Raw genomic sequence first — 13009 nt, 5'->3', positions numbered from 1 at the left:
TATATATATATATATATATATATATATATATATATATATATATGCATAGTGATATTGCATACGTGTCGTAATAATTCTATGAAATATGGGGTCAAACTAGACAAACAACTCGCATTTACACGCTTCGTTATGGTAACATACGTTCATCGCCTTCTTTTAACAAAGTAAAAATGTACTTTACGAATTATTATTATAAAACGCCAGGCTTTATTTCTATCATATTATGCATTGTCGCGCTATTATTTTATACAGACGCGACGCACCTCTTATAATTCACGCGCCTAAAACTAAATAACAAAAAAGATAATGATAACTCATTAACTTACATATGTACACTGTCCTACCAGCGCGTATAACTTTCCATAAATTTCAGGATGACTGTTCAGGCGACTACAAGAGACTCTTGCTTGCTCTTCTCGGATGAAACTATTTCTCGATTGCGCGACAGCTCCTTTCTACCAAAAATTGCACTTCCATGTCGCGAATTATATATCATATACAGTATAACAATGTCTCGTGACCTCAACTAATTTAGTTTCTTATGTTTTGCGCTAAGCGTCAATGGTGAATAAAGTTTTATTCGTGTTACCTTTGTTTTACGCTTGCTTCCATAAAACGCTTCACACATATACAAAATATGTACGTAACGTAAACATATTATTTTATTAAATAACGCGCGTGCCTCTATACACGTTTACGAAGCTTGAGTGAAGATTAATATATCAATTTTGCACTACACACTTGCACGAAGAATTAAATATTACTGATCGATATAAAAATTTACTCTTCATTGGATACTAATTTCATCGACTTGTGTTCATTTCTGACTGACTGACCGAGTGCCTTGGTTATATACAATTGCATGCCCGTGTACCTTGGTTATATACATTGTACAAAATACAAGAATATCTTCGTAGTATATGTGCTTCGAAAATTAAAAAAGAAAAAAGAATTTAACTTTTTAATCTTTAATTTTCCTACGTTCTTTTGCATTTACAGAATGACTGCAGCGATGACTTTAAGCAGCTTCTGATCGCGCTATTGAATTAATAAACCGAGAAGAATTACTTGTTATTACTAAGAGTGCAATCAGACATTTTTCAGTTAACACAAGTGTTAATAATCTAAACACGCAAATGTAACACATACATATGTTTGTAATAAATGTAATACGCTCGCAGATAAATTCTCAGCTCATTTTATATGATTGATAACGTGAGAAAATATATCTCTGTTTCTCTTTTCCAGAATGATTGCAACGCTGAAAGGAAAAGACTGCTGATAGCAATGCTGAATTAAAAATATCCAACAAAACAATTATAATATACAATATAGGATAATAATGAAGGGTAAAAGTAACAACACATAATAAAAATGAAGAAAAAAGGAAATTTAGTATATCATAACTATTCTTTTTATTTCTTCTTTTATCTCTCATTTCATGCATAATAAATTTACAAAAGACATGCACACAATGAATATTTACAAATAAGGGAAGTTGTAATTATTGCAATGACACAGTAGTGTGCCTTGTATGAGCATATACAGACATCATCGATAATAATCACTATATGCTGATCAAATTTTTAGACAAAACTTTACTCATGTACTCACTGTGATTGGCTTTGAATAAACATGTAGCGATATATACTTGTTATACCATGACCACATTAGGTATTTTTAAATCTTTAATTTTTCTTTTATGAAGTAATTGCAAAACTCTATCATCATCTACATACTCCAACTGTTTCTGTAGCTTGGTAGTGACACAACCTAATTTTATTGAAAGTGCCTTCATATGTATAAATTCTCCTAGGACCTCGAAACACGCGTGAAACATATTATATCCAATATCTATATCATAAATATGTAAACAAACTCCAACTTCAATTAAATCCACAATATCTTCTCCGAAACAAATAGGTGGTGGGTTTCGAGCTACAAGTGCACATATATAATACATACTTTTTGTTATAATACTCGTAAAATTGTATGTAAATCTCACTAAATTGGATGCAATCTACCTGAAACTGTCTCATTGAAGATTACAAAATCATTGTAAGTCACTGTGACTGATATCCCATATTCATGTTCCCAGTAGCTCACATTAGCACATACTATACATATAAGTAAGATGAAAACAATAGAACAAATTAACCAATCCTTTGCTAACAGTTCAGAACTAATTACTCACACTTTCCATTTAACGGGACTATATTCCATTTTACATATTGGCAACATCCGCAATCAAATTGAATGCACCCACAATTATTGTTGTCTGCCTTTGCAATAGATTCATCTTAAAAAAAAAAAAAGTCACATGCAATTAACACCAACAGTGTATTGCAACAATGATGTAATCATCTTGTGTATATATGAATGTGTGTTAAGTGTATGATTCTTTCTATTAATAGTTACAAATAATCTTGTTTAAATTATTGTACTAGAAATCAAGAAAGGACGAAGCAGTTTTCTTCGTCTTCTAGTTTGTAAATAAATACGTGAAACAAACACATACGCAAAATGAGATTCTTACATTAAACACACATGGTAAAAAACATCAATAAAAAAGAATCTTGTCTACATTACAATGGACATATAAAAAGCGATTTTTGGCGATCGTTTGGTACATGTACCAGGTTGTTATTGGGCAAGTTTACATCAAACATTTAATATATGTATTAAATATTCATACAGCACAAATATTCAAAATATCTTCTAGAGATATCTAGATATCTCTGCGATGGATATCTCTGATATCGACGTCTCTAGAATTGTATTTTGGACATTTATACTGTACAGATATTTAGTACATATATTAAATGTATATTATATTTAATGTAAATTAGGCCAATGACAACCAGGTACATGTACCAAACGATCGTCAAAAATCGCCTAAAAAGTGTATACAAATGTGTACAAACCGTAAACATCAAGATACGAAGATGTATCTGTTGCCGGTGTTATTACGCTTGCGGCTATCACTTTTGCGATTACAACGTAGAGAATTAATGCCGCGATAACAGTAACGCCCATTATGCAAGCGGCGTAATAATTTTGTACTATCTTGACTAAACTTTATGCGAGTACAACCCAATATAATCACTCTCTTACTGATTTTTACTACGTAACGTTTGGCGGCAAAAGAAGTTTTTGTGCTTTTCATATGTCCCCCTCCTTATAGAATTCAAGACAGTTCTACAATACGTTATTTGTCGGAAAACAGTCGATCGTCCAATAAGAGAGTTTATTTTCCGTAAAAGAGTTCTCCTTATTGGTTGCGTTCGGGGAGCACGCTACCAACGCTACCGCCTTCTTCTATTGGCTCCTGCACACATGACGCGGTAATGCTTGTCCGCCGCGGTAATGGACTTCCGCCGCGCGACAAGCATTACCGCATCCTGTGGGAGCACAAACTTTTGTATAACGCATAAGGGAATCAATCAATCTTTATTTCCCTCTCCAGGATAGAAATGAATGACTCTGATTGATTGATTTCCTTATGTGTTATGCATTATGCGTTATACAAAAGTCTGTGCTCAGGCCCTTACGCGTTGTAAGCGTCATTCTATCTTTATCGCTCATTACATACAGGAAGCAGATAGAATGACGTTTACAGCGCATAAACGAACGCAGCCATAGAGTTCACAGGAGATAAAAGTTATTTATTTTCTTCTCATAGAACTCTGAGAATTTTTTTTAGAATTTTGTATTAACTTTCTAGTACTTTAAGAAAATGCAAGAAAACGCAAGAAAATGCAGTACTAAAAAGTTAATATAAAATTCTGAAAAAATTCTCCGAGCTCTATGAGAAGAAAATAAACAGTTTTTATATCTTGCTATTTTTCGGTAAAGTTGATAGAATTCAAGTAAAAAAATATTGAAATTAATAATTTTGTAGTCCAGCAACAACTGACGCATGTTTGCGCATGCACACAGAGGATAAATAGGAATGTATACCTTTCTCTCTCGCACATATCTAAAGCCAGCGGCACACGATGCTTGTTTTCGTGCTGGATTGCTTGCTGGATGGAAATACTCTGTTCTGATTGGTGCATTTCTGAAGACAGACCAATCAGAATAGAGTATTTGCATCCAGCAAGCAATCCAGCACGAAAACAAGTATCATGTGTAACGTCCGGATCTATTTTAGAACATTAATAATATATTATTATAGACCGGGAGGCCGACTTGTCTGATTTCAGACATCACTAGATATTTTATCCCTACGTTACTAGATGTAAGTACGTGCGCATATGCATATTCGCGAGCGTTAAAACATTATAATTAAAATGCCGAATGCTGCGTGCTGCTGGAGAGTCTCGAAATCGACGGATCGACCCAAAGAAACCGCTATCGCTCAGTGCGATAAGCCAACATAAACAGGAGCATGAAAGCTGAATCCTAAACACCACTCAGGACACCGACGCGGTGACATCATGCAAAGGAATGAATCTCTTCCCTCGCCATAACTCCATGGACCAATCGGAGAACGACTCTCAGCGACAAAGCGACATATAAAAGCGCGCGCATTTGTAGAGAAGGCAATTATTTTCTTCTCATAGTTAGTCTCTGGTAGCTTCGTGTACTTATTCAGCATATTATACTTAGTCGTAAAATCCGACTGTGTTGCAATTACTTTGCCTACCCTTCATATTTCAAACGTTGCGAAATCAAATTCTGAATCGCGGGCCGCATCAACCCGCGTGGTATCGGAACATCCGAGGCCGAGCCAGGAGAACAAGCACCGCTGATTTTCCGCCAGATTCATCAATCGTTTCGCCAGGCTCCCGAGACCCAGGGTAAACTCGGTGAAAAGCAGAGTGACCCAAAAGCGGAGTCATCACTCTGTTGACCGTCCACGTAAGTCACTGATTTCACTACTTTCAAATTTCCCTATATAGTTATTTATCGTGGACGTAACACATGTACCGCTGGCTCAAGACATAGTGACTTAAAGGCGTTTTTTCGTTTCGTGACCACGATACGTTTGGTTGGTTGGTTTGGTCCACTTAAAGCTCGCAACGTCTCGAGCAACAAAGATAGAATGACGCTCGCGGCGTTGCGAGCGTTAAGTGGACTAAACTAACCAACCAAACGCTACCGTGATTATGAAACGAAAAAACGCCTCATGTTTACACGGCAGCTTAAAACCGGTTTAGTAACAACCGTATTTAGTAAACTCTCGCGTCCGATTGGTATATTCTTTTAGATCTAGAAATATACTCAAATCGGATTCAAGAGTTCGCTAACTATGGTAGTTACTAAACCGGTTTTAAGCTGCCGTGTAAATAAAGTCACTTTTGGTCTACAGAAGGCATATGCAATTCCCCCTCCATATATATATATATATATATATATATGCTCTAAGGTGTGAGTACTTACAATGTGACGTACAATGTGAATCAACGTGGCCATTAAATTACTGTCGTAAAACCAAAAATGTCAGCATCTTATTGCATCAAAACCTATACAGCACAAATCTTCAAAGAACGTTCTAAGAACGTTCTAAGGACATTCATACATCCTAAGAACGTCCCAGAATATTCTCTGAAGATTTTGTGCTATCTGGGAATGGGCGCGTTCAGCGGAAAAAGCGCTCAGTGAGCAATCAGCGATTATTGGTTCTACTGTTAGATCTCTAAATCTAGACCAATTACATTGGCCGCGTTTAGTAGAACAAGTGATCAGTAAGCGCTCAGTGAGCTCTTGCATCTGATTGGAGTATAGTTGGAGATCTAAAAGAATATGCCAAATCATATACAAGAGCTCCCTGAGCGCTTACTGATCACTTGTTCTACTGAACGCGGCCATTGATAAATTGCTCAACTGTTGGGCAACTGTTGAGTTCGCTGAACGCACCCAATGCCGCGGTCGACGTCAAATGGAACGCACTCACATTGTTCACAGGCCGTCGAGTTTGTCGTGTACGCTTTCGTGCTGACAGCATCATTCTATCTTCCTTGGGCATGTGATGAGCGATAAAGATCGGATGATGCTTTAAGTACGGAAAGCGTACAAGACGAACTTGCACAGTAGGAAAATGTACTCTGTCGAGCGACTTGTCGAACCTAAGAAGATGGTTACCAAGTGGAAATTCGGTTTAGCATATTGTATAACTGAGAACGTAAAACTAGGCTTATAAGAGAAAAGAGAAATGTATAATAAAAAATAAAGAACAGCACGAAACTCAAAAACGGCGAGTCAAGAGATCAGTTTTCGAACGGTGCGGTTAAAGTGCGGTTTAACAGTATAGGTGAGGTTCATCTTTAGATTTGCCAACTTTCGCACAAGATGGCTAACAACTGCGACACAGTCGTGTAAAAATTTCGGTATCATTATAAAAATACGTATGTATTATACTATAAGCCTGACTTATACAATTGTAATGTATAATTTTGCCGGTAATAGCGCACAACTGCTCTCCTCAAGTGTTGAAGCGCGAGAATAAAAAAAATTGCTTATGATGTTGCACGTGAGAGTCGTCCTAACCTACACGCGGTGACACGTGAGAATTTCCGCTCGAATGTATAACCAGGTGCTGGAAGATGTCGCGCGAAAAGCCGTGTCGGACTTGCACGGACTTTAAAACATGGGCGAAACAACAGAAAGAAACCTATGAAAAGGTGGACCGACATTTTTTTGTAAAATAATGCATGATTATACCACTCAACGATCCTTAGATAATAGTTTTACTTCCTTTTTTACTTTATGAAAGTTGCATCGTAACATTGCCGTCTCACACACAGGAGGTGCAGAAGGGCCAAGACCAGACATCAGTCAGTGATGCTCGACAGAATTGTCCTTTAGACAAAGATGAATTGGGTTCAAAGACTTGGGCCTTTTTGCACACCATGGCAGCATACTATCCCAGTCAACCCAGTAACAAACAAATGGACGACATGAAGAGCTTCTTCCACACGTTTTCTAAATTCTACCCTTGTCACATATGTGCCGAGGATCTGCAGAAACAATTGAAACATTCACCACCAGAGACCAGTTCGCAAGAAGAGCTAAGTCAATGGCTATGCCGTCTTCATAATGTAGTGAACAGAAAACTCATGAAGCCAGAATTCGATTGCAAGCTAGTAAATCAAAGATGGAAGGATGGTTGGCTCGATGGCTCCTGTGACTAACAGTGTTAAGAAATAGTTGTAAAATGTGGGACCTGAATAGAATATGTATTATTAAATTGCTAATTGTTCTTTTTCCCTACCAAAATGGGTGACACTTGTTCTTGCTGAATAATCCAGGTTCTTTCATATCTACAAATATCTTTGGAATGATAGGATTTTCAAAGAGGACTTTCAAGGTGCGCGAAGCAGGGTAAATAAAGTAACACATTATGCACTTTATTGTAAATGCATTTTTGCGAGAAATAGAAGTCAATCGTTTAAAGGACTGGCGTAATTGCGATGCAGAATTACACCGCATTACATATGTATCGTGTATATAGTAGTAAAAAAATATTCTGATATTAGAAAAATTGGTTTTTTAAGCCATAATATAGTGCATTCCACCAGTGATCGCACTTGTTGTTTCGTCTTTCTACTTTCAACGTGGTTGACTAAAGTAAGCCGGTGTCCGTGCGATAGTAAACGCTGTGACTGCGGTTCGAGGACCAGGCTCGTAGCCGTGATCCTGCCCTTGACCGCCTATGGGCACAACTTGACACGTTCTAATGTGGAATGGAAAACGTTTGTTGTTGACGGACGGTCGTGTTACATATAAAAACGTGACGTGACCCAAGAAGACAATCCAAAGGGAGCTTCCTTTGGCGACACTCTCCCTCACCCATCGATCTACGAATATCGTGACGGTCAGCACCTGTAAGAAACAGACGAATGTGCCGTTGCGAAACATATATTAGCGCACGGATATATTTGCGAGCAAACCGATCATTCGTATACCGTTAGCGGATGACAGAGGAACCAGGCCGATCCCAAGGAGAGAAGCGAAGCGTAGAAATTGAGCTTCGTGTTCAGCTTTCTAATGGTCTTGCAGCAGCGGGTGATAAAGACGAACCAGGCGACCAGCTTGAGCGCTATCAGTCCGTAGCCTGGCGGCGACTCGTAAATGTACAACACCAAGCCCGGATCAAATATCTCGAACTCGTAGATATACAGCGACATTTGCAAGAATGCGGTGATGCCGACGAATACGACGAGCCATCGTACTTGCGACGTAGTCAGGACGCTCCTGGTGACCGTGTAGCCGAGTGCAAGCAGCAGCATCAGCACGGTGTAAAGAGTCTCAGAGCACGCCTCGGACAACTGACCCAGCAAGTACGCCTTCGCCGCCGGGATTCCTCTCAGTCCGAGATTCACATAACTGTAGATCTCGCATAACGCACCTAGCAACTGGCACAGCAGAGAGGCCATGAATAGCTTGTAGGACACGTGCAGCAGCCTCCTGGAGCGTAGCTGCAGCGCTATGTGGAAACTGAGCGTCACCAGTATCACGTAGACGCAGGCGGTCGTTATCAGTACCGGCAGTATGTCTGGCGACATAAATGGCTATAATGACAATTTTTAGGCAAACTTTTGAGAGTGCAGCGACTGTTTGGATTACTTACAGAATTCGTCCGCGGAGAAGTGCTCTTTCCAGAATGTACCGGACGGTGCGTTGGTCAACGACATCCAGTACGTGACGTTTAAGCCGTTTTTGGAAGAGCAATCGGCCAGGGCCACGAACCACCATCTTGGTCGGGCCGAGATGAATCTTCTTTGACTGTCGCATTGAACGACGCCGTCGTCACCATCCGTACAACCCGACGACAATCGCATCGACGTGTTCAACGGTATTATCTGACCGTGATCGATGTCGAGGATACTCTCCTTCTCCCTGCATGTTTTGTTGGACGGATAGATGCTGGGCCACTGGTGAGTCGCGTCGTAGTACAGCAAGAGATTCAAATCGCGCTCCTCGCCCCCTAGTCGAAAGTGGTACCGAAACGTACCGCGCTCCGTCAGGAAGCAGAACCTCGCGACGAATGCCCACTTCTGAAAGGAAAGATCGCTTTTCTTGGATCGGAACGGAGCTCTTCCGTTTCCCGACGATCGGGTCGTGCGCGCAAGCTTGTCGTTATGTTGTTACTTTATGAAACGGCTAGATCGAGTTATCTCACTTTCAAAATTGCATACAAAATTTACGATAGTCTAAGAAATCAATTCGACTACACTCCGAAAACAACTGAATCTTCCTTTGGAATTTGTTAGAAATTAGGAAGAAAATATATAAACTCCCAATTTTTATGGAACAGAGACTTTGCACTGTCCCGCACGGATGGCAATCGGCTATGTAGATAAACCCCGGCGGATCGAAGCTTGGCGCACAAATCACGAAAGATTCGCGCGATTCCAAATCGCTGAATGAATCCATTTGTGATTACTTCGCTCGTCACCAGATCACCGCGAAGTATTTTCGCATCGGCGTGTCGCAGCAGCGGCAAGCGCGCGATCGAAAAGAGCAGCAGCAAAAAGCCCAGAGATTTTCGTGCGCGCGACGTTCGTGCGACGATTCCTCCGCACATCACTACCGCGATCGCTATGGACGCACTGTCGACGGTCGAGTCGACGCTTTGATCAATATTTGCAGCCGGTGCCGTGACTTGTAACGAGTGTCGAATTGATTGCATGGATAAAACGGGTCAGCGTCACCATTCGCGACGATTGTCGCGCGCGATGTCGTTGACGTATTTTGCATCATCGTATTCAGGATTCGCGCCATTTCAGTTTGATCCTTTGTAGCTATGCTGCTTTTTTCTTTTCCCGATTGATTTCACTGTGATACCATACACAAAATTACATTATAATATATTGGTATTTTCTAGCAACTCTTTAACGCATATTATTCTTTATATGTCGTTCCATTTGCGAAAATTGAAGCACAGCACCAGATAGTTGCGGAAAAAGCTTGACGTTTATTCGTGGCTTCCAGCGCGATATGTTTATATTCTCTACGGCAGGGCTCGGCACATTTTACCCATTTCGGCCGATTCTCGGCAACTACGCCTTCTATCTCCCCCTTATCGCACGGCGGGCCGTGCAAGTGACGGTCGCGGCCAGTCGCGACTCCAAGCTTAAAAGTACGACCGTCACTTTTTAGGTCCGCCGTGCGATAAGGGGGAGATAGAAGGCGTAGTTAGGCTGGAACTTAACTCCTTTGAGGAGTTAAGTTCCAGCCTAACCACCGTTACGTTAACCCGGGAGTGGGCGCGTACCGGTAATTTTGACCGAAATATATTTAAGCACATATATGTATAATAATTAAGTAATAATTAATAAATTATCAATCCAATTATTAAAAGAAACATAATAATTGAAGGAAATAATTTTATTAAGTCACTATTTCTTCTTTTTCCCCTCTTTTTCTCTTTACTATTTCTATATCTAATACGTTTAGAAAACATATTAAACTTACCATACATATGTGAATATATTAAATATAAAATCATAATATTTTTATTTTAACTGCACTACTAAAAAAGGACATTCTTTTAGTTTAATAAAATAAAATAAGAATTTCTTGCTTCTCTCGTTTTGCTTTAATTAACTTAAATTTGATTTAATAAACTTAAAAATTTATTTGATAAATTTAGAAATAGAAAATAAATCTTGATTCAATGGCAGTATTAAAACTATTACATTATGTATTGTTTCAATAATTCAAGTATTAATTTTAATAATAGCGCTATTGAATCAAAAATATATATTCCAATTACGGGTGCTATTGAGAATTTTATTGATTCAACAAAAAAAGAGAGAACCGTCCGTTCAACTACGATGTCAAAAAGACAATAGACGTTCGGTGGCACATCGAGCGACGCTGACGCGGCAGAGATAAAAGACTAACGTTAGTGGGTGCGCTATGGTCTTTTAGATCGGCTGCTACAAACATATCAAATTTTATATAAAAATAAGTGCGTCTATACCGTCTACTTCTCCATGCTATACGAGAAAATTTACATCAAAGAAAATTTACGTAAAAACGAAAATACGATAATATCAATAGATTAGATGATACAAATAAAAAACGAAAAAGTACGGGGAAATGATCGATACGCGCCCATTCTCGGGTTAAGACGTGTTCGAACACACACACGTTCGAACCGTGATTTTTTTGGAACGTGCCTCGGCGTTTTCCGAGAAGATCTGGATACATCTTACTAACATAGAAAAAAGGTGAAAGGGCCAAAAATAAAAGCCTCTTCCATAGAGAGAAAGAGAGAGAAAGAGAGAGAGAGAGAGAGAGAGAGAGAGAGAGAGAGAGAGAGAGAGGGAGAGGGAGAGAGAGAGAGAGAGAGAGACGTTTAAGGGTAAGTTATGTAGATTCGCACAACAAAAGAGGAGCAAACAATGTAGAAGGGAATACGACTGGTATCACATATGGCTGCTTTTGAATCGTATGCACGGCATGAGAAACGTAGTGTATCGATGTGCGCACTAATTGCCTCATGTGTCCCTGACATTTGTGCGACATGCAATATGCATATGCAATGTGTCGTGTTCTCGTAAGCTATTCGATTGTTTGCGACATGCAGCGAGTAGATATCACGATTTTATCTAATAATACTATATGTTTCGCTCGATTATTTCCTTTCGGTGGAGATGAATTTTATCTTGTAATGAGCGATCAGAAAAAGTTTTGCAATTGTGTATACTTGAGATAGTATTGAATATTGCATAATAGATACCCTTATAGAAATATCATACTAAGAATCATTGATAATTACTTATTATCCAGTATTTTTAATACTGAAAATAAGTAATTATCAATGATTCTTAGTATGATATTTCTATAAGGATAGTCATGACAATTTTCTCTTTTTATACTCAGGAATAATATTTGAGTAATTATATAATTTACACTCCTCACCTCCGATTTTGACGAAAAAATACTCAAGCGACGCGTTTTTTAAAGGTAAACAACTTTTCTATTTGAAAAAATCGTCGCTCTCTACTGCGAAGCGAGATATTAATTGACAAAGTTGATCACTATTGAGGTTAGGAAAACTGTCACACCGACGACAAACAGCGACATGTATATGCTCCGTAACCACTTGTGCATATACAAACAGTGCGCGAATTAGAAATATATTTGAACATACATGGGTAACACAGTATTATTGAAACATTAGCATTATTTAAACATTTGCAGACGAACTGGGGGTCCAGGGGACGAAGTCTCCGGTCAAGGAAAGTTCGGGGAGGCGAAACCCTCCCCGGTTTGACAAAAATAACATTCTAAAAAAAAAAGAAAAATATATCCGCATGGTGTTAAGCGTGTGTTGTTTTTGCGTACGATTTATATGTCCTACCTTGCGTAGGGGTCTTGCTAATCTTTTCGGTATCTATTTTAGACTGCGTTCCGAAATTCACTGCCAGTACTGAAATTCTATAGTATACGTGACATAAACTATAGATTTTCAGTACTGAAAATAACACACTTAACATGCTTAACATCATGCAAAGTATATTTTTCTTTTTTTTTAGAATGTTATTTTTATCAAACCGGGGGGGACTTCGCCCTCCCTCCGAACCCCCCTTGACCGGGGGCTTCGCCTCTTGGACCCCCAGTCCAAGTTTGTCTGCAAATACTTAGGTAATGTTAATGTTCCAATAATATTTCATTACCCACATATGTATATTTCAAATTCGTTTGCATATGCATATTAACACACTGTTTGCATATGCATATTAACACAGAGCATGTGCATGTGGCTACCAGTGAACTGCATACATATTGGAATGCTTAGTGAAATGGGAAGAAACGGGCCGAGTGAAAGGGAAAACAGGAACCGTTTTCTCTCTTTCTATTGTTGTACTATTCGATTTGAAAACATCGGTTTGAGAAATTTGGGTTTAGAAACATAGGCCGGTATTCATAGGTCGATATTCAAAGTCCGATCTTATATTTAAAGTCATCTTAAGAACTGTCTTAAGATGTCATGAACCAATCACAGAACCGTATTCGCATCTTAATAGCTCCTGCACACAAGACGCGGTAA

At 39.0% G+C, this 13009-nt stretch overlaps 4 protein-coding genes across 14 annotated transcripts in view; 2 read left to right on the top strand and 2 right to left on the bottom strand.

Moving 5' to 3' along the window:
* The window catches only part of LOC116846311 (annexin B9-like), a 6744-nt gene extending 5098 nt beyond the window's left edge, over positions 1-1646 (top strand). For 4 of the 9 annotated variants that reach the window (XM_032819977.1, XM_032819976.1, XM_032819978.1 and 1 more), the window contains one exon: positions 374-588. In XM_032819977.1, the coding sequence (XP_032675868.1) occupies positions 374-424 (51 nt within the window). In that variant the 3' untranslated portion in view covers positions 425-588. Of the gene's footprint in view, positions 1-373; positions 589-999; positions 1167-1248 lie in introns of those variants that run through there. The other 5 variants (XR_004378454.1, XR_004378453.1, XR_004378451.1 and 2 more) reach the window with 5 other exon arrangements.
* Positions 1392-3173, bottom strand: LOC116846312. The gene is made up of 4 exons (XM_032819979.1): positions 2925-3173; positions 2195-2299; positions 2025-2117; positions 1392-1938 (listed from the first exon to the last, which is right to left on the bottom strand). The coding sequence occupies exons 1-4, from the start codon at positions 3034-3036 to the stop codon at positions 1655-1657; spliced, it is 594 nt and encodes a 197-aa protein (XP_032675870.1). The 5' UTR covers positions 3037-3173; the 3' UTR covers positions 1392-1654.
* Positions 3174-5881: 2708 nt separating this feature from the next.
* LOC116846274 (FAD-linked sulfhydryl oxidase ALR) lies at positions 5882-7192 on the top strand. 3 transcript variants are annotated; one of them, XM_032819915.1, is made up of 3 exons: positions 5882-6256; positions 6412-6626; positions 6750-7192. In XM_032819915.1, exons 2-3 carry the CDS (start codon positions 6549-6551, stop codon positions 7134-7136), a joined length of 465 nt encoding a protein of 154 aa, XP_032675806.1. In that variant the 5' UTR covers positions 5882-6256; positions 6412-6548; the 3' UTR covers positions 7137-7192. The 3 variants fall into 3 exon arrangements, with proteins under 3 accessions (XP_032675806.1, XP_032675807.1, XP_032675808.1); XM_032819916.1 differs by having other exon boundaries at positions 5882-6332; XM_032819917.1 differs by having other exon boundaries at positions 5882-6350.
* Positions 7193-7331: 139 nt separating this feature from the next.
* LOC116846263 (transmembrane protein 145-like) lies at positions 7332-9887 on the bottom strand. Its single transcript, XM_032819872.1, is given in 5 exon segments — positions 7332-7827; positions 7911-8500; positions 8576-9002; positions 9392-9613; positions 9615-9887. Coding segments are annotated over 5 exon segments (1560 nt in total). The 5' UTR covers positions 9663-9887; the 3' UTR covers positions 7332-7554.
* Between the last annotated feature and the right edge of the window lie 3122 nt (positions 9888-13009).

Source organism: Odontomachus brunneus, unplaced genomic scaffold (genome assembly GCF_010583005.1).
Source record: "Odontomachus brunneus isolate Ranch 3 - 2012 unplaced genomic scaffold, Obru_v1 Obru_scaffold_063, whole genome shotgun sequence".
In the NCBI taxonomy this organism is placed as follows: domain Eukaryota; kingdom Metazoa; phylum Arthropoda; class Insecta; order Hymenoptera; family Formicidae; genus Odontomachus; species Odontomachus brunneus.
Note: the sequence above shows the minus strand (reverse complement) of the source record. Positions and strands in the feature narration are given on the sequence as shown.

Bases quoted from the DNA above. Each gene is read 5' to 3' on its own strand.
- LOC116846312 (XM_032819979.1), bottom strand. From the start codon at position 3,036: ATGGGCGTTACTGTTATCGCGGCATTAATTCTCTACGTTGTAATCGCA. The intron at 2,300-2,924 runs GTTTGTACACAT...TTTTTTTTTAAG, and splicing joins TTCGTATCTTGATGTTTACG to ATGAATCTATTGCAAAGGCA. The intron at 1,939-2,024 runs GTAGATTGCATC...GTGCACTTGTAG, and splicing joins CTTCAATGAGACAGTTTCAG to CTCGAAACCCACCACCTATT.
- LOC116846274 (XM_032819915.1), top strand. From the start codon at position 6,549: ATGTCGCGCGAAAAGCCGTGTCGGACTTGCACGGACTTTAAAACATGG. The intron at 6,627-6,749 runs GTGGACCGACAT...TCTCACACACAG, and splicing joins AGAAAGAAACCTATGAAAAG to GAGGTGCAGAAGGGCCAAGA.